This window comes from Tursiops truncatus, chromosome 10 (genome assembly GCF_011762595.2).
Source record: "Tursiops truncatus isolate mTurTru1 chromosome 10, mTurTru1.mat.Y, whole genome shotgun sequence".
NCBI classification, from domain to species: Eukaryota; Metazoa; Chordata; class Mammalia; order Artiodactyla; family Delphinidae; genus Tursiops; species Tursiops truncatus.
The window spans coordinates 67,045,481-67,066,448 of record NC_047043.1 but is presented as its reverse complement, the minus strand read 5'-3'; the positions used below and the strand labels follow the sequence as shown (position 1 = coordinate 67,066,448).

At 56.5% G+C, this 20,968-nt stretch overlaps 2 protein-coding genes across 13 annotated transcripts in view; one reads left to right on the top strand and one right to left on the bottom strand.

Moving 5' to 3' along the window:
* The window catches only part of ITIH4 (inter-alpha-trypsin inhibitor heavy chain 4), a 47,830-nt gene that overhangs the window by 16,049 nt on the left and 10,813 nt on the right, over positions 1-20,968 (top strand). For 9 of the 11 annotated variants that reach the window (XM_073811211.1, XM_073811210.1, XM_033865129.2 and 6 more), the window contains 4 exons: positions 421-575; positions 699-795; positions 1,226-1,404; positions 4,800-4,933. In XM_073811211.1, the coding sequence (XP_073667312.1) occupies positions 421-575; positions 699-795; positions 1,226-1,295 (322 nt within the window). In that variant the 3' untranslated portion in view covers positions 1,296-1,404; positions 4,800-4,933. Of the gene's footprint in view, positions 1-420; positions 576-698; positions 796-1,225; positions 1,443-4,799; positions 6,786-7,780; positions 14,417-15,267; positions 16,923-17,335; positions 17,536-20,968 lie in introns of those variants that run through there. The other 2 variants (XM_073811209.1, XM_073811212.1) reach the window with 2 other exon arrangements.
* Positions 5,020-19,147, bottom strand: ITIH3 (inter-alpha-trypsin inhibitor heavy chain 3). 2 transcript variants are annotated; one of them, XM_073811224.1, is made up of 22 exons: positions 18,449-19,147; positions 17,781-17,801; positions 16,633-16,799; positions 16,443-16,547; positions 16,016-16,178; positions 15,349-15,462; positions 14,175-14,300; positions 13,756-13,872; positions 13,363-13,531; positions 12,644-12,769; positions 12,188-12,369; positions 10,763-10,948; positions 10,459-10,598; positions 9,628-9,782; positions 8,991-9,008; positions 7,881-7,904; positions 7,618-7,650; positions 7,350-7,463; positions 6,652-6,856; positions 5,779-5,948; positions 5,476-5,587; positions 5,020-5,156 (listed from the first exon to the last, which is right to left on the bottom strand). In XM_073811224.1, exons 1-22 carry the CDS (start codon positions 18,539-18,541, stop codon positions 5,027-5,029), a joined length of 2,670 nt encoding a protein of 889 aa, XP_073667325.1. In that variant the 5' UTR covers positions 18,542-19,147; the 3' UTR covers positions 5,020-5,026. The 2 variants fall into 2 exon arrangements, with proteins under 2 accessions (XP_073667325.1, XP_073667326.1); XM_073811225.1 differs by having other exon boundaries at positions 16,443-16,563; positions 18,449-18,561.

Sequence of the window (20,968 nt, the reverse complement as noted above, 5' to 3'; positions counted from 1 at the left end):
ATTATTCATGAGAAACCAAATCTAAGAAAACCAGAGGGAGAGGAACCGTTATCTCATGTTATAAATAATCCTGGGATAGGGGACTTCCCTGGCAGTCCAGTGGTTAAGACTCCGCGCTGCCACTGCAGGGGGCATGGGTTTGATCCTTGGTCAGGGAACTAAGGTCCCGCATGCCGTGCAGCACGGCAAAAAATATATATATATATAATGCTGGGATAACCAGGTATCAGTAAGTTAACCTTGGTCCCAGTTGACTGAGGAAACTGAAGCCCAGAAGACTGAAGGGACCTTCCACCAAAGGCCACACTAGGAGATCCTGAGGACAGGAGGGCAGCCCCTGCCCACTGCCATGCTGCTGCCCACGCCCCTGCGGGCACCTCCTTGCCTCCCTTCCTGCTCAGGACACAGGTTTCCCCACAGTCTCAAGATGACCATGGACAAGGCGGGGCTTCTGCTGCTCAGCAGCCCTGACAGAGTGACCATCGGCCTGCTGTCCTGGGACGGCCCTGGGGCGGGGCTCCGGCTCCTTCTGCGGGACACTGACCGCTTCTCCAGCCACATCAATGGGACCCTTGGTACGTGGCTCGGGACGTCATCAAAAACTGCCTCTGCCTGTGAACAGGCAATGCCATCACCTCTGCACGTCCCCCAGCCTCCCTCCGTCTTTATTCCTCGCTGACCCGCCCTTTGTGTCTCAGGCCAGTTTTACCAGGGCGTGCTCTGGGAGCCCCTGGCAGCAGCAGATGACAGCAAGCGAACACTGAAGGTCCAGGGGCATGACCACTCTGCCACCAGGTGACTCAGCACAACAGGCCACTGAGCCCGGCCAGGGGTGGGGCTGGGAGCCGGGCTCTGAGACCCCCACTCCTCCTCTGTCCCTGCCTGGGAACTAGACAATCAGGTGTCAGGTTAGACAAGTCTGACCCAGCTTTCAGTGGCCCCACAAAGGATGGTCAACTCAGACCCACAGAAAACATACCAGCCCAGAGATCACTAGAGTGAGTTGGGAGCAGTAGGAAACTCCCCCTGAATTCCTAGAGCCCTGGCCCCTGGAGACCACACACAGCTGGGTGCCCTTGGGTGGCCAGGCCTTGTCAGCCTGTGCTGGAGGGAACTCTAAGGGACCCCAAGACCCTCCACCTTCCACATTCCTATCCCTAGCTGTCTCCCTCTCTTCCCACCCAACCTGAGACATGCTGACCACCTGTCTGTCTGTCCATCCCAGAGAGCTCAAGCTGGACTACCAAGAGGGGCCCCCGGGAACAGAGATTTCCTGCTGGTCTGTGGAGCTGTAGTTCTGATGCAAGGAGTTATGCCCACCCGCCGTGCCGCCTGCTGGGTGCAGATGGCTGCCACCCTGCGACCACAGGGCCACCTGTGGGTCCTGTAACATCATGGGGAGAGGTATTTGTGCTCATTAAAATAAAGAGAGGTGGTGTGAACCCAGGGAGTGGGCATCTCTGGTCCCATCTGGCCAAATCCCAGAGCCTCAGGATCACGTCCTGGACGCGTAGAGTGTGTAACATTAGAATCATCCGCCATCAACCCTTCAAAGACCTGAGGCCAGTAAGGCCCATGGAGAGCTTTCAGTCTGGTCCCTTCATTTCTCAGGCAGGGAAACTAAGATTTAGAGAGATTTAAACCACCCAGTCAAAACGTTGCTCTTGCTGGGGGCCTAGGGCAGGAGAACACTCCTGGGAGCAGCGTTCACTCTGCTTTATGGTGACATGGTCCATGAAAACCAGTTTTGACTCAAAAGAAGAAAAGTGACCTGGGTAGAAGTTCGTCATTCTCAGCAAACTTTTGGGCCCTTTTGCAGTGGGATTTGCCAGACATAATTTGATTTTCACACCTGTGCTCAGGAACAGGCCTGTCTTCTCACCACCTTGCAGAGAAGCTGGCAGTGGAAGACAGAGGAGACAGAGATGAGGCCCCAGTCCCAGGAGGGAAGCAAGGGTCTGTTCCCAGGAGCTTGGGCTGTTGAGGGTCTCCTCTCCTGTTTGTGCCCCAGGGTTAGGCACCCCAAAGATTGCATCCAATTCTTGCACAGGCAAAGCATACTTTCAAAACATTTATAATTATTTCACCTACTTCTTCAAAAATGACACAAGTCTTTGGCTTGCAAATAAAAAACATAAAGAGAATAAAACCAAAAAACAAGAGAATGAAAATAATAGAAAAGAGCCAAGCAGGAGGAGAGTTAAATCAGAGACACCAGGGTAGGGGAAGCTGTAGCAGCAAAAAAGCTTTGCTCTGAGCTTCCTGGCAGCCAGGGTAAAGCAGAAAACGAGTTCATTTGCTTGCTGAGAGGGAGCAAGCCAGAGCAGGGAGAACATTCTTTTCCCAGCTCTTGAGCTATACAGGGTGTTTGCTGAGTAAGTCTTTCTAGAAGGGTAGAAGAGAGGCCGGTGGGAGGGAGGGGTCTTCAGCAGCAAGTTTGCCCAACACTCAGGAACACTCTTTCCTGCACTACTGCCTCCCCATCAAGCCTGGGTGGCAGGCAGGGGTCTCAGGCAGAGTCACTTTGTGAAGGTCACTCAGAGGGGCTCAGACAAGAGCTCAGCGAGACAAGGGAGCAGCTTCGGGGGCTCCGCTGGACTTGCTGTGGGGCTGGCCCTGACATAGCGGAACGAGACGCCGCCACCTGGGCTGGGCTGTGGCATTTGTGCCACAACAGCGGGGTCCTGGGTGACTTTCTGGCCCAACCAGCACCTGAAGTGCGTGAGTTCTCTGTGAGCAATTGGAAGTAGGTCCATGCATGTCACTGTTTTGTTCACTGCATGCTTTCCAGCACCTGCTTGGTCCAGGCCCTGGGCCGAGTGCTGCAGGTACATTGGGCACCTGACAGACACAGCTGCCACCCAGAGGACAACCAGGTGCCACAAGGAGCCCAGAGGGAGGCATCTTGCCCAACCTGAGGAATATCAGGGGAGGCTTCCTGGTAGTGTCATGGTTGGGATTGGACTGGAGTTGAGTTTTGAAGAATAAAGAAAAGTTAGCCCAGTGGAAAAGGAGGGCAGGGACACCAGGGCCAGAGCCAGGACACTGCACTGAGTCCAGGAAGGTAAAGGGAAGCGGTGCTGTGGGGTGAGGTGGAAGGGATGCTGGCGAGGTGGGGAAGCAGCCCCAGGCCAGCACCAGTTGCGTACACCTTGCCATGGAGCTTGGCTTCTATCCTGAAAGCCCAGGGAGCCTTCACAGGCTGTAGGCAGGGACAGGCACAGCCAGGACGAGGTGGGACTGGGCAGAGGACAGACCTCCCTGACCGTGTGTTGGGGGAGGGGGCAGCATTTGGGCTGGGCACATCCTGCTGCCCCTCTCCCAGCCCGCTGGGTTTGGTTGCTAGCTGGAGTAGCAGGACCTTTAGATAGGCACCTCAGGAGGACCAGAAACCACCATGCCGATGCCTTTCACACGCTCCATCTGGCAGGATCCTTCTCCCCGTTTCATAAGTGTCAAAACTGACCTCAAGATGACTGATTTAAAGCTACATGGCTCCTCAGCCGACCTGGGACTGCCCACTTTAGGGTGTCCCATCCCAGGCCCGGGCCCTTTCTGCCCGCCCAGCCTGGACCTCTGCCGCTTTCAGTCCAGGGCCCTGTCTCATGTGGCCCTCTCTCTAGAGCGGTAACAGCGCCTCGGGGGCTCTTCTGGTGACAGATGTTCCCTCCTGGATTGCCCTTCTCCAGCCCTCTCCAGGCCCCCAAGCCAGTGTGGGCCCTGGGCAACCCTGTCCTGGCTCAGACAGAGGGGCCCCTCGAGTGGGAGGTAGCAGAACTTCCTGGTGAGCCATGGCCAGACCCCACTCCACCCCACCCCGCTGGCATTCGAGACCCTTCCCAATCTGACTGCAACCTCCTCCGGTCTTACTGTGTCCCCCGCTCTGCCATAAGCGAAGCCACCCAATACTTCCTTCAGCCGGGTACCTTCCGCCCAGCGTGCCGTCAGCCCCTGAGGCAGAGAGAACAGCAGAGGCAAAGGATCTGGGGAAGGAGGGGTTGTGTTTGCAGAACTGGAAGCAGTTTGTGTGCCTGGAACGCAGACAGTGAGAGGGAGAGACCGCAGGAAGGACTTTTGTCTTTGTCCCAAGAACCCTGGGTGGGAGATGTCATTTATAGGGTTTCAGACAGGGAATGATGACCAGGTCTGCACAGCAAAAAAGCTGTTTCTGGAAGCAGGAGGGCTGGGGAGGGGCAGTTGCTGTTGTCCGGGTGGGAGAGGGTTGTCCAGGCTGAGAGCCCTCAGAGCCCCTTCCCTAGGAACCTCTGGCTGACCCCCACCCCACCCAGGAATTACTGAGTGTGCAGCAGGTGGTCACCGTGAGGAGTGATTGGAGGATCCCAGGGGTCCCCAGCCCAGCTGAAGGGAAACTTGGGTACCCGTGCAAACAGGACCTGGGTTATTAAACTATGTGCTCCCAGATCCTACCCCAGAATGTTGGGTTTACCTGCTGAATAGATGGGTTGTTGGGGGGAGCGGGGGATGGGCGGGCAGATGGATGGCGAGATGATTAGAGTGGAAGGGTGGGTGGCGTGCACAATTAGCTGCAGGCTGGGTCTGCCCTGGAGCACTCTTTGCTCCTGCGTCATAGAAGGAGCTTCAGGCCTAAAGGTCCTGGTAAGAGCTTGTGAGCCACGACCCTGACTTTTCCTCTGACCCTCCTGAACTCTGAAATGTAGTCAGTCCTTGCCGACTTCTCAGAGCCTCTTTGCTCTCGAGTCAATTCTTGATTTTTTCCTTCCCCAACCATCACGTGTTTAACTCCCCATAGTACCACCCCAACCAACTGTGTCTTTCAGCCGCATCGGTGGAGAGGCCCAGGAAGTTGCCTTCCTAGCAGCCAGCCCTTCCTTCGAGCTGCCTGTCCCCTGGAGCAGGGGCTCATGGAAGCATGCAGACACTGGTAGCCGTCCGGTTTCTCCTTGGCCTTTACTGTCACAGCCCTCCATCAGGCCCCACTCTGTGCCTCTGTTCCAGATGCCATGCAAGCCCTGCCAGCCGCCTCAGTAGGAGCTGGCATGTCCACTCAGAACAGGCTGGGGACAATGTAGTCGCTGTGGACGCCGTCAATCAGCCCTTGCCCATTGTTGTGGACGAACCAGCAGGCAACTTTTGTGCCAACGCTGACATCCTTCCTGTAGTCCTTCTGGGAGCCCCTGGGAGAAAGGAGAGAGATGCTGTGATACACGGGGTAGGCAAGATGGCTGCTGCACCCAAGGACCTAAGGTTGAAAAGGGGTGTGAAGTTGCCAATTCTAGGAGTCCAGACTCTGGTCAAGAATGAGGCCTTGTGGTCACTCCTTCTAGGGGGTCAGATTTGGCCTTTTCCCAGTTAGAGGGGGCCAAGACCCCAGAGGGAAACAAGGATGCCCCACAGACGACAAGAGCCAGCTGGGCTGATGTGCGTGGGCAGAGAGAGCTCCTTCCTCCTGTCTTGTGACAGGGCAGGGTGAGGACGTCAGTAGAGTCTCCTCACCGGGTAACTGTCAGCCGATGGTTCTTCACCACCATTGTGGCATCTGGCTTTGTGGGGTCAGAGCCTGGGTGGACGTCAGACACTTTAAAGTCAAAGGGGTGGAAGAATTGTCCTGGGAATAAAAACATTCACACTGTCAGCCCTGCCACCACCATATGTGACATGGCCACTGGTCTTCCAAGGTAGATGCAAAGGCTGGATGAGGTGTTGAGCCCTGGGTCCAGGGTGGTTAGGCTGGCCCTTTGCATGGCTTTTTCCCTCCACCATGTGGCCTGAACAACCTGAGGCTTGAACATTTCGTACCCAGCAGCCCATGTGTCTGTGCTGACATCCGATGACTGTCCACCACATAGAAGCCCAGGAAGTCATGGTGGATGGGCTGTTTCTTCCACACCTGATGCAAGACAACCACAAAAGTAACCCCATCTCCAAAGGAGACCACCATGTTCTTCCTGTCGATCGTCACAGACAGTCTAGGAGAGAAGAGGAGGTCAGCAGTGAGGCCCAGTGGCCATGACACCAGGCATCTGAATCAAGGGTATCTCAGCAGGAGACATGACACCTGAGAGCACACAGACTCCAGAAACTATGTCAGGGGTGCTGGAGAGAAGACGCTTATGCATGTTGACTGTGCACTCCACTGAGTGGGTCCCTGCTCCTCTGTAAGCAGGAGAAGGGGCTGTCCTGGGCGTCTGGAGGCCCGGGATCGAACCCCAGCTCCACCACTGGCTTCCTGTGCGACATTGGGCAGGTTCTGCCCCTCTCTGAGCCTCTGTGGAACTAACACTGCTGCCCTGCCCACCCAGCTTGGGGTGATCTGAAGACACACGAGAGGCCGAGGAGTTTGAGAACAAGCGAGTTCAGCCAGACACGATGCATGTAGGGATCTTGGTCACTCTCAGCTTGCTTGCCAGGTCCACCTAATGCTTTCGTCCACACAGCCCTTCCCTCAAGGTCAGTCCTGTGAACTGTCTAGCTACCAATACTGCCTCTGATGGGGGCCCCAGGGGTTGGTGGGGGGCCACCATGGTCACCCTCCCCTAGGCAGGGGCTGATCTCTGAGGCCACTGGTCTTTCCTGTGAGCCCTGTGGATCTTCTGTCCTGCGATTTGTTCAAATCCCTCCTTAGACCCTTGCACTATAGCGCCTCTCAGAGACCCAGTCGTGGGGCTTTACCCATCCTGTGTGACCGTGACCGTGTCCAGCCAGCTGAACGTGCTCTGTGCAGCCCCATGCCACAGGGTGATCCTCTCCGGCGTCACCTCAATCTGGAAGTCCATCTGAGCATTGGCAATGCCCAGCTTGCCAAAGTAAGTCTTTCTGGTCTGGGAGTCCAGGCTGCTTCTCTTCTCACCAATGATCTGCCCGTTAACTGTGAGGCCTGCCAGAGGGGCGGGGTAGCAAGAGACCAGCAAGACCTGAGTCCAGGCTGGTCTTTAGGGACACACCTTCCCCTTCAGCCAGACCTACTGAGGGGTAGCCCAGTGGGGGCCCCATTGAGAGACCAGGACTTCAGAGCCAACCCTGTCTGTTGTTAGACACATGGGGGTCACACTACTGGCTGAGGGCCCACACTGTGGATCTGCCCCTTGCCTGGGCCAGTGTTGTTCAGACAAAAATGATTCCCTACACACAGGCCGGGTCCTGCCTGCATGCCCAGGCTGCACTTAATTCTAACCATCTCCCCAACACCACTGGCCCCCGGGGGCACTAGGTGAGCCTGTGGCTCTGGTGGAATCTGTAATCCCTACAGGATGTAATCTGCGTATAAGATGGGTGACTTATAGGCAGAGTGAGGAGCTAGTCCATGTGCCTATCCTAGGGACTCCAGGCCCTCCCAGGAAGAGACCCTGGCCCCAGCCCGCAGTCCCCACCTGTGACAGGGTCCTGAATGAGGCGCAGCACTGTGCCTGGGTCTTCGTCGATGTTGAAGCAGATGGCATCGTCCTTCTCTGGAACTTGGATGATGAAGTGGGGGTCCCCATCCACTGAGTGCACATAGAGAAAGGGCTGGCTTCCAGGGTCTCTCACTGTTCCGGGGCCCTCCCCTTGCCTCCTAGTCCCCGTGGGATGGACTCCTAGACAGGTAGGAGGCGCTTGGCCCTGGGTCCTGGGCCACGCCCCAGGAGCTGGGGAACTCACCGTAGTAGGGTGTCTGGGGAGGCTGGTAGTTGGCTGTGGACGCAAAGGGAGAGAGGGCTGAGCTAAACAAGCAGGCGGGGAGGGTCCAGGACCCCCACCCAGAGTTCGGTTCATGCCTCTCCCCTTCCCGCTCCCTAATGCTCTTAAACCCTCGTCTCCTCAGGCCCCCCCAGCCATCTGCCTGACCCAGAGAGCTGATTCAGGAAAGACTCCGGAGGGGGATGGCACAGGGCCACGCTCTGCGGCAGCGGGCACATACTCACTCAGGTAAGCCATGGAGGGGATCACTGAAAAAAGAAGCCCAAGGGCAGGCGTGAGCAAGGTCTAGGGGTTCCCTCCACCCAACCCCATGCCTTCTACCTGTCTCGGAGCTGCTGGTCCCCAGTGGGGCCCCAACGCTGACAGATAGAGGGTGGGAATATGACCCCCTAAGTTTAGGCTTTAGAAATGGGACATGCCTAGGGAACTCCTTTCTAGGGCTGGTGGATAATATGGGTGTAGTGTTAATACCGCGGCTCAGCGCTTCCACGCAGCTAAAATGCAAGCCGTCAGTCAGTTTCTGTGTCAGGAGCAATGCCGTCCCCGACCCCTGAACTCCCACCCCCAGGGTGGGATGAGGCTCACAGGTGATTGTTGTCTTTGGTAGTAAAACACCCACCCAGACGCAGGCGGGCGCACACACACACACACACACACACACACACACACACACACACGCACAGTGACTACATTTCACAGGGCTGTTCAGAGGGCAAAGCCATGACCCATTCCAAATATACTGCTTGGTTAGGACAGCCTGTATGGATAGAGACAAGGCAGGCCGGTAGGGGCTGGGGAGGCCCTGACTGGTGGTGGTGGGCTTGTGGGGCGGGTGATGGTCAAATTTTACAATGAGAGAAACGCAAAGTGCTGTGAATTCCAGCGCAGGCGCTGGAACCAGGCTGCCTGGGCCAAAGTCCCGGCTTGGCCTCCTGTTGACTGAGTCATTGAGCAAATAGATTTAACCTCTCTGTGCCTCAGTTTCCTCACTGTAAAATGGAACCATGAGAGGACTCCCTTAAAGGATTGCTGTGGGATTAGTCGAGTGCTAATTGAGTTGCTAATTTTTGTAGGTCACAGAATACTTTCATACTGATTGTCCTTCCTTGGGCAGGGGAAGCTACCGTCAGTCAACTGACAAGAACCCTTAGGCTCAGAGTGGAACAGAGCCCAGCCCCAGGCCCCTGGTGAGTTCACAGCAGAGCTGGGAGCTGAGCCCAGGTGTCCTGAGGGCCCCTCCCCAGGCAGTACATCCCCAGCATGATTGAAAAGGCCTCCTTGGTCCTCTCTTGTCGTCCTCCTGGGACACCCACCCAGCTGTGGCTAAAGCTCACCTTCTGCATCCACAGGCCCTGGGAGGGAGGAAGAGGAGAAATGCATTAGAGGCCACAGACTCCTGGTGTCAGGGCCAATGTGACCGACTTACTGCCTGGCCAGCCAGCCCCAGGCCTTGTGTGGCCCCTGCAGGAACCAAGAGCTCCTGGAGGCAGAGGCCTGGCCCAGACCGGCTCTTTACCTCCCAGCCCCAACCCCCATGGCCTGTGCCAGTTGCAGGGACACTCAGGACCCCCCTCTTGGGGTCTGGTTGAGCAGGCCTGGTCCCAGCTTCCAGCTCTCAGGGCCGCTTCCTCTCACAGTCCCCAGGCACCTGCTCCAGGCCTAACTTTTAGGTCAGAAGTGCTTCTTCTTGTCTAACTGAACCCTTCCATGCTGCAGCCTAAGTCCTTTTCCTGGAAATGACCCTGGGCACTGTGCCCTTTTAGAAACTTCGAGGCTCCTATTCACACTAATGGCTTCGCTCCCTCTACAACACCCTCCCCATCCCTTGGCCAGTTTTCCTTCGATGCCCCCAGGACCTGCGCTTCTCAGAAGGTCTGGTCTCCTCAGCCTGGCCCTCTTCTCTTCAGGGCACCTAAGGCCAGGGGCCTGGAAGAAGGCCTCTGAGTTCCGGCCCCTACCCTCCGTGCCCACCTTCCCCAGGCTTGTCGGCAATGGCTGTCTTGTTCTCGTTGTCCTCAGGCTTGGTCACCACCATGGAGGTCAGTGGAGTCACGAAGTGGTACTTGAGGGACAAGTCCAAGGCCTGGGCTGTGAGGTTCTCCTTCTCCTCGCCATGGGCATTCTTGCTGTGGGGAGGGGCGGGGTGGGAGGGTCAGCCCAGGACCCTCCTCCACCCTTCCCAGTGGGGTCCCCCAGGATAGAGCCCACTAGCACTCAGAAAAAAACTGGTTCACCAGCTCCCTGGGACAGACGGACATGCCCTGATTCCTCTCTGGACCTCAGTTTCCCCACCTGAAAAATACAAGGGGCTCGAGATGGCCACTGCAACCATCAGTCATGATAGTGTTCACATGCTGAGCGCCAGCGGCTTTCCTGGCCGAGCCCACTTAACAGAAGGCTGACACGGCCCTCTCGCATGGGCCCGAGCTCTGCTCCCTGTGGCTGAGGGCTGGGGTCCCAGCCTTTGGTTGTGTTCAGCATCAACATCTCTGTGGGCCCATGCTGGGTGCTTGGAACAGGATGCTAAGGCCCACCCCTGCCCTCGAGGTGCTCCCAGCCTGCTGCTTGAGCCCCAGATGATGGACCCGGCTCTACTCCAGGGAAAACGGGCCATGGGGCCTGGCCAAGAAGAGGGCAGGGCAGCTGGAGTGGGCGTGGAGGTGCACTTCCTGGGGTGTAAGTTTCCTCCTCGTGGGCTCCCGCCGGAGCATAGCCAGCACAGGGGGCTTCACAGGTAGGTGCTGGGGCAGTGCCAGGGGCTGAGTGTGGGGCCCGGCCGTGTGAGAGGTGGGCCAGGGTCACCATTTCTCCAGCAGCTGCTCGATAGTGAGGTAGGCCCAGAGCCGCTCAATGTAGTTCCCAAAAATGTAGTCCCGCTCCTTCAGGGCCTTCTCCATCTCCTTCATGTCCAGCTCCTCAGTGAATGTCAGGTCGTTGATGGCCTGGGGCAGGGGTGGGAGAAGGTGAGAGGCTGGAGGCCTGGAGCCAGGAGCCAGGTGGGCCTTGTTCAGGAGCTGCTACTGCTGGGCCGTCAGCCAGGAGGCTGGAGCCCTATCCGTGCGGATCCCCCATCCCCAGCGCACAGCCGGGCCCCGGCCCAGCTTACCCCGTGGCCCTTCACGTCCGCCTTAAAGCTGTTCATGTCCTCATCTGCCAGGCGCCCAGCCACCACAATCTCAGAGCCGTCGTAGAAGTGCTGGTAACTGTTCTGGGTGAGGTCCAGGATGGCGTTCTCAGGGTACTCCATCTCCACATCTGTCAGCAGTGGGTTGGCCACCTCCTCATAGAAGCCCTGGAGTCCAGATAGGGGACCTGCTCATCTCAGGCCACCAGGGCGGGCAGAGAGAGGTCAGGGTGGGCAGGCTCCCACTGGCGCCTCCGCGGGTTGTTGGGTCTCCCGGACTGGGCCAGTCCTGGCTCCTGATCTCTACTTCCATGTGGCCCTGACTGTGCCCTTCAGTTTGGGGGTGCCCTTCCTCACCGTGTTCCCCCCTCCCCCCAGGTAGAGACTGGGAGGAATAGAAAAGGAAAGGACAGAGTTCTTGGCACATAGAAAGGACTCAAGAAATGTTTGTTGGAACGAAAGTAAGAAGGAAGGGTGGAAGCCGACTAAAGAAGGCGATGTGGGGTGAGAGCATGGAGACCCGGAGACTGACAGGAGGAAGGCCGGGGGTGTCCACTGCAGAGGTGGAGAAGCAGTCACCTGTGCCAGGGAGGAGGGGGAGGGTACCAGATTTAGCAAATGAAAATACAGGACATGAGTTAAACTTGAATATCAGGTAAATGACAAGTGACTTTTTAGTATAAATACAGCTGTCATGGGATGAATTGTGTACCCCCAAAATACATAGGTTAAAATCCTTACCCCCAGTACCTCAGGGCATGACCTTATTTGGGGAAAGGGCCTTTACAGAGGTAATCAAGTTAAAATGAAGTGTTCAGGATGGACTCCAATCCAATCCGACTGGTGTCCCTATGAAAGGGGGAAATTTGGACCCAGAGACAGACATGCACACAGAGAAGATGATGTGAAGATACAGGGAGAAAATGGCCATCTACAGGCCAAGGAGAGAGGCCTGGAACAGATCCTTCCCTCGCAGCTCTCAGAAGGAGCCAGCCCTGCCGACACCTTGATTTTGGAGTTCTAGCCTCCAGAACTGTGAGACGATAAATTTCTGTTGTGGAAGCCACCCAGTTTATGGTAATTTGTTAAGGCAGCACTAGTAAACTAATACAGTGTCCTATGCAATATCTGGAGCATGCTTGCTAAAAAATTATTTGCTGTTTATGAGAAATTCATATTTAACTGGATGTCTTGTATTTGATCTGGCAATCCTACAGAGGAAGCAGGTCTGTTCTGTGTAGCCCACAGACAAAATCAGAACCAGTATGGATGGGTAAGAGATAACCAGAGGTAGATTTCAACCCAAGAGGAAGTTCTTTCTAATAACCGAAATTGTCACACAGTGGAACAGTTTCCTGAGGAAGTAGTGAGCTCCTTATTCCCAGAGGTGTGCAAGACAAGACATACCTGCAACTGCACGTTGGCATCGGAATCCTCATAAATGCGGCGGGCAAGCCCGTGGTTCTCCAGGGCCATACGCTCCAGGAAGTTATAATTCAGATTGTTGCCAAAGCCCAGGTTATATAAGGGGAACTTGCCACCAATGGCATTCCGCACATTCTCTTGGATTTTTTCAGGTCTGCTTTCACCTACAGGAGAAGGAGGTGTTCACGCTCCAGCCACAGCCCCGGTGGCTGTCAGGAGAAGCTGTCTGGACAGATCTGACTCCTACACGTGCAGTTGGCGGAGTCATGGCCACCAGCCCTTGTAGAGGCAGACGTGGGAAGGCCTGGCAGGGAGGCAGGGCCCTGCCCTTGAGGGGCTCACAGACCATGGGGGACCCTGGAGAGAGCTGCCCAAGGTCTTGCAGCACGCCAGCTACAGAGCCAGGAGCGGCAGCCAGAGTTACACCCGCTGCCTCACCCACATTGGCGTCCCCGTCGGTCAACATGATGACGATGGAGGTGCTCCTCTCCAGGACTCTGTACTCCTCCCAGGCCTTGTTCAGCATACTGATGCCCTTCAGCAGCGCGTCGTTGATGTTGGTCACTGGCACACAGACAGACAGACGGCACCGTGGGAGCGTGTCCTCAGGGTGTCAGGGTGGAGGAGGTCGAGACAGCAGGCCCTGCTCACGTGCCCAGGGACCCTGCCTGCCCATATGTGGTGGTACTCAGTAAATATCGACTGAATGACTCAGTGAGTGATGAATGAATGACTTAGTCTTTCAAATGAGTAAAAAGACCAGCCTCTCAGGGCTGCCGGAAGGATAGATGCACACAGTGATTGTAAGAGCATTTGGAGAACAGTCAAATGGACTCCCAGCCCCTCTCACAGGGAGGAGTGGGGAACAGTATAGACATCACTTGTCATCTTTCATACAAAACTGCCATGGATAAGGGTATCTTGCTGGGGCTAGTGGGGCACCAGGATCACAGGTTAGAAACAGAAAGAATGGCTTTCCCTAGACCACAAAGAAGACACCCCAGTATCTAGCCTCAGGACTCCCCACCCCCACCTCTACCCCCAGCCAGGGTCTGCCGGGCCTGGACCAGCAGAGACTCTGCCCCAAGGCAGGAGGGAGATAGGCTGCTCAGGCAGACAGGAGTGGCAGGATGTGGCTCCCTCCCCTCTGTTCTTACTTCCTTGGTCACGAATATTCATCACAAATTTCCTGGCCTCCTGGATGTTCTCAGGAGTGGCTTGAACTAAAGTGTCTTTCCAAGTGGTCACACCTCCACTGAACAGGATGAAATTCAGGTAGTCATCCTCTTTCACATCCTCCAGAATTTTGAGGAGGGCATCCTTTGTCTGGGAAGGAGAAAGACAAGCAGACAAGAAGATGTCTTCCCAGCCTGGGCTGGCGGTGAGGCCCATGCCATCTGCAAAAAAAGGGGCAGATGATTTGTGCCTTTTTAGAATCCTGTCCCCCTTTCCCATCTTTCACTGGAAATATTGGCTTCGTCCACTTTTTAAAAACCTCTCTCTCCCTCCCACACGTCCCACCCCCACCCCCTTTGCCCCAAGGAGAGTACCTGCTCCATTTTCCGACCGTGCATGGAGCCACTGACGTCAATCACGAAGACCACGTTCTTGGGCACCACCGGAAGGCCTTGAGGTGCAAAGAAGTGCACGAAGTAGCCATTGACGATCTGGAAAGGGGAGAGAGAGAGAGGAGGCCAGTATCCCTTCAGCAACCTCACGTTGGCTGCCCTTGCAAATAGGACGCAGCCGTTAACCAGCCCAAAATAAAGATGTCCTTTCCACCCCTCCAGGGGTGCCACACGAAGGCTCTGGACTACCTATCGTCCCCACACCTTGCAGGAAACTCATCCTTGGGCTGAGGATTAAGGGTGTCTCACTAGATGAAGCTGCAGCCCCTCCCCGCATCAGCCCTCACTCCACCATGGTGGGGAATCTACCAGCCTGGCAGAGCCAGTCGGCGGGCACCTACCTGCACATTGGCTGGAGACTCTCTGTTCACGTCATAGGTGATGATAAAATCTCCTTTGAGGAGGGAGTCCGTGCAGGTTGGGCATGAACGTTGTTGATCCAAGCTGGGCTTGAAGGACACGTGGCCCTGAGGGAGGGTGATGGCCAGCCTTGCTCAGCTTGGCCAGGGCCTGCCCTCTGCAGACCTCAGCCCGGGGCTGCCCTGGGGAGCACGGTGCAGTCCTCATGGCGAGGAGCCTGTAGGTAGGTGCCTGGGCAGTCCTGCCACCCTCTGGCGTGCTCAGCCTTTCTGAGCACCTCTCTTCCCTTCGGAGATCTGGAGCTCCTTGCAGGCCAGGGGCCTTATCTGAGCCAGCCTTTCACTCTTCCTGCTCACTGGGCCCACAAGTCCCTCAGCTCTGCCTGCACTAAGGAGCCACTTTGGGAGGGGAATTCTGCACCATGAAAAGGAATTTCATGTTGGGTGGTATTGTGTGTGTTGTTGCCAAGAGGAGGGGGAAGGGAGCAGAGTAGGGAATGGGGAGGGGGCCCTGGGTGAGGGCACCGCCTGCAGAGGCCAGCAGCCCTCTGAGCGTATGCTCCTTGGGCCTCACCCTGGGAGTCCTGACTGAGGTTTGCTGTCCATATAAACATTTATTCATCCACTGCCCATGATCAGCAAGGCCCCTGGAATTGCTGGGGACCTTGGGGACCAGAGCCAACCACCAGTACCAAGAATAAAGTTCCCTTTTTTCTTTCACCCCTCATGTGGAATCAGATCTAAAAAACTCCCTCTGGCCTCAGTCTCCTTATCTGTAAAACAGGGACCAGTAACCTGCCCTGCCTGCTTCCCAAAGTAGAATGGGACCAGGCTATATAAATGGCTTCCCTGTCCCCCAGTGCAGTTGAGACCCCAGTTCCTCCGGCAGGTCATCATCAGCAAGCAGCCCCCTGCCTCCAGCATCCTCACTCCTGACCCAGGGGGCCTAGGAGAAAGGGGATGTTGCAGACTTAGCCCCCCGCCACACACACACACACATGCACTCTCTCTCTCTCTCTCTCTCTCTCTCTCTCTCTCTCTCTCTCTCTGTCTCTGTCTCTCTCCCTTGCATCAGTCAATCCCCGGGTTCAGACTCGCCCTGCTAGGGTCAGTGTTCCTGCACCTGCCCCCCAGGCCCGAGGGGCATCTACACCACCTTTTTCCCTGAGAAGGACTTGGTGAGAGCACTGCTCAAGAGGTCATTGGTGATGAATGAGGCTTCAGCATCCAGCGTACTGATGCCCTGGGGCTCGAAGATGTCTGCTGTGATCTGAAATGGCGAAAGGTAAGGAGATGTCACTCAGTGACAGTGCAGAGCCCAGCCTCCAGGACAACAAGGGCAAGGAGATGGGTCAGTGATGTACAAGGAGCAGCCTCTAGGACAACTCTGTGACAGCCAAGCCTGCTGTCTCCCACCAAGAAAATGACCACAAGGGCTTTTAAGTGGGTACTCTGACCCCAGAACTCTTCTACTACCTGCCATATGGTGCCCCAGATTCTACCACTAAAGCATTTCCTTTGACTTTCCACTCTGATGTAGGTAAAATGCCCATGTAAGCAGTTAGAAGCATTACAGAGACACTTTGTGATGTTGCCCCCAAGGGCCCAGCACCCAACCTGGATCTGCCAGGTGCCGCCCAGCCTCCTCCCCTTGGCCCAGGTGCTGTAGCCAGCGCCACTGTAATTCCCCCACGCCTCCTCAACCAAGTGGTGGGGGCTGGGTTTCTGTGTTCTTGACCCTGCTGTGAGGTCTGCCCAGGGACCCTTCCCAGCACCCTGCCCCCAGCAGTTTCAGCAGGGGCTGCAGGAGAGCAGCTGATTACCTCAAAGTGCTTGACCAGTTGCTTGGGCTGGACCTTGAGGTACATCTCGTACTTGCCCTTGTGCCTCTTCAGCAGCTCCTCGTAGGTTAGCTCAAAGGTGACCTTGCTGCCTGCAGCCACATTGACTGAGACGGTGAATTTCTCCAGCTTCCTCCCAGAGGCCCTGGATGGGGGTGCAAGACAATGACTGCCCCAAAGACAGCACCAGCCCATCCTTCCTGGGCTTTGGGTTCAAGTCCCTTACCCTTGGGGGAGACCCCTACCCACTCTGAGCCTCGGTTGCCTCAAATTCAAAATGAGATAACGTTGTAAGAATAACGGCGCATTTTGCCAAATAATGATAATAATAGCTGCTGTTCTGTTGTTTGTGTCTCTGAGGGCCCTTACAGCCCTGAGTTCTCCCCAAGGCCTGGGGGCCCACACTTACTTGACCAAGCCAGCTGTCTTGCCCTGGGACACGGCCTTTTCATACTGCTTCTTGGCAACTTCCTTCTCTTTGACATTCCCAGGGTAGGTAACACCATCAATGGTCCTGAAGGGATAGAGAGCTGCTGGGGGACTCATGCTGAGCCAGACTCCGCTCCCAGCCCAGAGCCAGCAGTCGTGATGACACCCACAAGGTGAAGTTGGTGATGAAGGCTGTCTTGGGCAGCTCCACATTGAAAGAAACCTCCTTGGCAGTGTCTGCGTGGTTGACGGCCCTGGTGGTGACGACATTGTGAGCGAAGCGGGAGGTCACCTTGCAGTGGACCTTGGTGCCGTAGACTTCGATGCCATCGACCACCTGCGGGAGAGGAACAGTGTTCAGCAGATGGTGACCAGCCAGCCTGAGGCACCCGGAAACCAGGACTTCCTCCTGGCCTCTCCCCTTCAAGCTCCCCTTTGTGGGCTCCAAAGCTCCTGCCTGGTAAGTGGCCCCTCCAGTCTCCCAGTCACCCATGTCAGAAGCCTGGGCAGCATCCTTGGTTGCCACCTTTAATTGGCCACCACTGTTCTGATGGTCACTCTGCATCCTTAGCTCTATCATCTGTTTACATACAGCTGTAGCCAGTGAGATGGTATAAAAACCCAAATCTGACCCTGTCCTTCTGCCACTTGAAGCGCTCCTGTTCTCACCACTGCCCTCAGGACAGTCTTCCCCCTGGCTCTGGGGGCCTCCAGGCAGGTGCTGCCTATGCTCATCCCGTGCTCCAGCCATGCCAGGTCCTAGCTCTTCCTGCTCATCTTCCACACCTCAGCTTGGAAAGAGCGTGTCCACATACACACCCCAGCCCGCCCCCTGTGTCCTTTGGTAATTGCCTGCTTCTGTCTCCCAAATAGGCCCTTGTTTCCTATCTGAGGGCAGTGCATGGGGATGGCCTTCGTGCCCCCCAAAACCCTCTTTCCAACGGGTGATGGACCAAGGGACGCTCTACGGAGACGTCTGGGTTAAACATGGATATAAAGATGCTTCGTGAAGGTGTGACGGGGCCATTCACTGTGTGTCTCCTGCCCTGTGCATGGGGCCTGACAAGTGCTCGGTAAGTGTTTGTGGGAAGATGGACTCGTGGAAAGGTGGTCCTCTGCTCTATCAGCGGGTCCGAGGGCCATGGTTCCGTGGTGCTCTTTCCCAGGGCTCTGGAGTCACGGCGGGGGTCTGCGAGGGCAGGGGGCCATAGGCTGTTTGCCAGCTGAAGGGACCTGCCATTGTGGCCCACTCCTTCTGCTGTTGGGCAACTAGCTCCGTCCTGCCCTGCCCTGCCCCATCCCTGGTGAAAGTTCTCACCCCTTCCGGGAGGCTCCGTTTCTGCAAAAACAGACAAACACAGGGGTCAGGCCAAGTCCAAGGCCACAGTGGCTTGGCAATAGGCTCTGGGCTGAGGCCAAGGTTCAGCAGTGACCCCCACACACACACCTCGAGGGGCCTCTGGACATGGACCCACCCAGAGCCACATGTCGGAGTAGGAAGGGCTCTGAACAGATGGGGAAACTGAGGTGCAGGGAGGGAAGATCTCCAGTTCACCGGGGGGATCAGGGCAAGGAGGACCAAAGCCAGAGCTCTTCCCCTGCCCCATATACCCTGACTCACTCTGCCCTTCCCTGGGCCCCAGGCCCCTGAGGCCTCATCCAGACCCCACCACCACTGTACCCCACACGGCTCAGCTCGGCCATTCCTAGAGGCCTCTACCCTTGTCTCAGACGTGGACCTTCACAGCCCCTCATTGAGGTGAGCTGATCGTGCAGCATCACCCACCTGACGGGTAGGGAAACAGAGGCCCAGGAGATTTAAGAGCCTTGCCCAGGATTAGGGAGCAGGTCTGGAGCCCAGTTCCCCGCATACCAGCTCTGTTCCCTGCAGCTCACTGCCCAGCCTCTGCCTCCTCCGCACCCTACACACAGGACTGCCGGCCTGGCCCCTCTGCCTGCCAGATGGTGAAGAGGGGGCAGATTTACCCCGAGTAGCCGGCATAATCTTCTAGGGAAGCCAGAGACCGCCACACCGGAGAGCAGAGCCAAGATGAGGCAGGGCCACCGAGCAGACGCCATCGCTGAGCACACTGGCGGCACCTGGTCTCCTTATATGAGCAAGCCTAGTGTTTCCCAAGTGGGGTCATCGACCTGCAGTGTGGGCGGGAGGAGCGGGAGGCGGGAGGATCCCCCAGGAAGCTGGACACGGGTGGAGTAATGGGCCTGGATCTGACTGTACCAAGGAGGCCCGGTGGGTATCGTCAGCAGTGTTAGGACTTCACTCCCGGGGGCTGTGGGACAAGGAGGCCCCCGGAGAAAGCAGAAGCTCTGTGTTGGCAAATGGGCCCCGAGACCCCCTGGGAGGGGGCAATGGGAGTCACAAACGGCATCTCGGCATTGTCGCCGCACCGCAGACGTGCCTCCTGGCCTCCTGGATCACAGTCACCCCCCTCTTCTTGAGGCAGCCAGGGCACCAAACCAGACCCATCCCTCTAAGGCTCAGATCTCCATGGCTGACCCCTTGCTCATTACTCTCTCTGTCTCCCGCGACCCCTTGAAAAGGACAACTCCCAAGTCCTGTGGTCCAGCTCCAACTTGCTTTCTGAACTTAACTCTCTTCTCACTGGCGTACCTCCCCCTTCTCTGCACATCACATCTCTTATCTCTGCCAGCCTGTGTCCCTCCTTCAGAAGTCTTCCTCTTTTGTCCCCTAGCTGACCACAGACAGCCCTGCTGCAGGCTCCAAGCTCCCGAAGGGCCTACATTCTGTCATTACCTTTGGTTGAGGTTCTCAGGTTTGGATCTGATCACTCTCTCTAGACTCTGAGCACCTGGAGGGCCAGGCCACGTGTCACATTCATCCCTGTGTTCCCAGTCTGGCCAGGAACTCAGCTGCCCTCGGCCTCTTGGAGAGTCGTTCTCCTGAAAGTCTCCAGTGAGCCTGGAATTCTGCTATCCAGGACAATGGGAGCCTCAGAGGCAGGGTCTTATCCCCTCCTAGTGGGGGCTGGGTCCTTCTGGGCCATCCCAGGGCCCTGCCAGCCCCTAGACCTTCCAGAGTGGCTACCATGTGCCGGCCATACCCATGTTCTTCTGAGCAAAGTGACCCAGTGACCCTCCTACTCGGCCACTAGTGAACAGTGTTGATGAGGATGCCTGAGCACAGGACAGCTAATTTATGGATCGTACCATGGTCTTGACTGAAAGCCACGAGTGTACTTGACTGTGAGATGTACAGAGAGAGTTGACTGCTGAGGGCAGAGAAACAGAGTGAGAAGACAGAAAGCAGAAGCTCTGAGGCAGCAGAAGCCACAAGGAAGGAGTGGACTAGTGACTGGAAGTCGCAGGAGCCACAGAAGTAATGACAGAGAGCTGCAAAGTCAGCAAAACAATACTGAATCAACAAAGGGAGCTGCTGAGGCCCGGCTGGGGGTCCCTGCTCTCCTCAGGCCTCCTGAACCCTGACCCACACTGCTGGCGGGCACCGAGTTCAGGGCTGACACCTGGGAGCAGAGAGAAGGGCCCTGCAGTCTAGCTCCCAGGACGTCTAGTTCATGAGGTCATCTTCAGCGTTGATGGTCGCTGACCACTGGGCTCTTGGGGCTGTGGCAGGGGTAGCAGAACTATTGTCCTGCCAGCACTGCCCACTGGCTCCTGCTCACGGCCCTGCAGCCGCCTGAGGAGCTTTCCCCAGCCCCTCTCCTCCAGGCTACCGCCTCATCCCCCAATACTTGGAGTTTTGTGGGAGGGACAACTCAAAGTACGAAATTCTGAGGTTGCTCAAGAGGCCCCTGAGGGACAGCTGGGGACTTGGAGGGACCCAGAGTCATCATACAGAATTTCGAATTAAAGGAATCTAGGAAATCTTCAGGTCCACCCCATTTCCACTCTAGAGGACGGGAAAAGGAGGCCCCAGTTGGGCAGACTTTGCTGAGGGTGACCAGCCAGCTGGCAGCCCGTGACTCTCCCTTGAGAAGCCCAGGATACGTCAGACGGTGGGCTGGGCTCTGAAATTCCACTGGCTGCCCCTCAGGGCTCTGTGTCCCTGGGCTTGGGGCAGCTCTGGACCTCAGCATTCGTGTTGTTGATCTGAGCCCCCATGGGCCTCATCTGGAATGGGAACTGGACAGACGCCAGAAAAAGCAGAAACCCTTTGGAAAGGAGTGGGTGGAGGCCCATCAACCTTCGCCAAAAGGGCCAGTGTCTCCCCAAAGTACAAGTTCATCTCCACACACCCTGTAACGTCACATTTTAACTGGGCCCCTAGACAAGGCCCAGGGAAGGCATTCTGAAGGGATATCAGGCATCAGTGTGAGGAGTCAGTGGACTGCTATTCCTGGCCCCTGAAATCACAGCTTCTGGGCAGTGGCCGTCTCTGCTTTGGGGAAATATGCCTGCCCTCAGAGGTTCCAAATCCCCAGCTGGGAAATCAGTGGAGGATGGAGGCCTGGGAACTGCCTCCTGAGGCCCTGACCCCAATAGGTGACCCTCAGCTCCTGGCAGGAC

Bases quoted from the DNA above. Each gene is read 5' to 3' on its own strand.
- ITIH3 (XM_073811224.1), bottom strand. From the start codon at position 18,541: ATGGCGTCTGCTCGGTGGCCCTGCCTCATCTTGGCTCTGCTCTCCGGT. The intron at 14,301-15,348 runs GTGGTGTAGATG...ACCCTCCCTCAG, and splicing joins AGTCCTTCTCAGGGAAAAAG to GGCCACGTGTCCTTCAAGCC. The intron at 13,532-13,755 runs GTACTCTCCTTG...TCTCCTTCCCAG, and splicing joins ACGGTCGGAAAATGGAGCAG to ACAAAGGATGCCCTCCTCAA.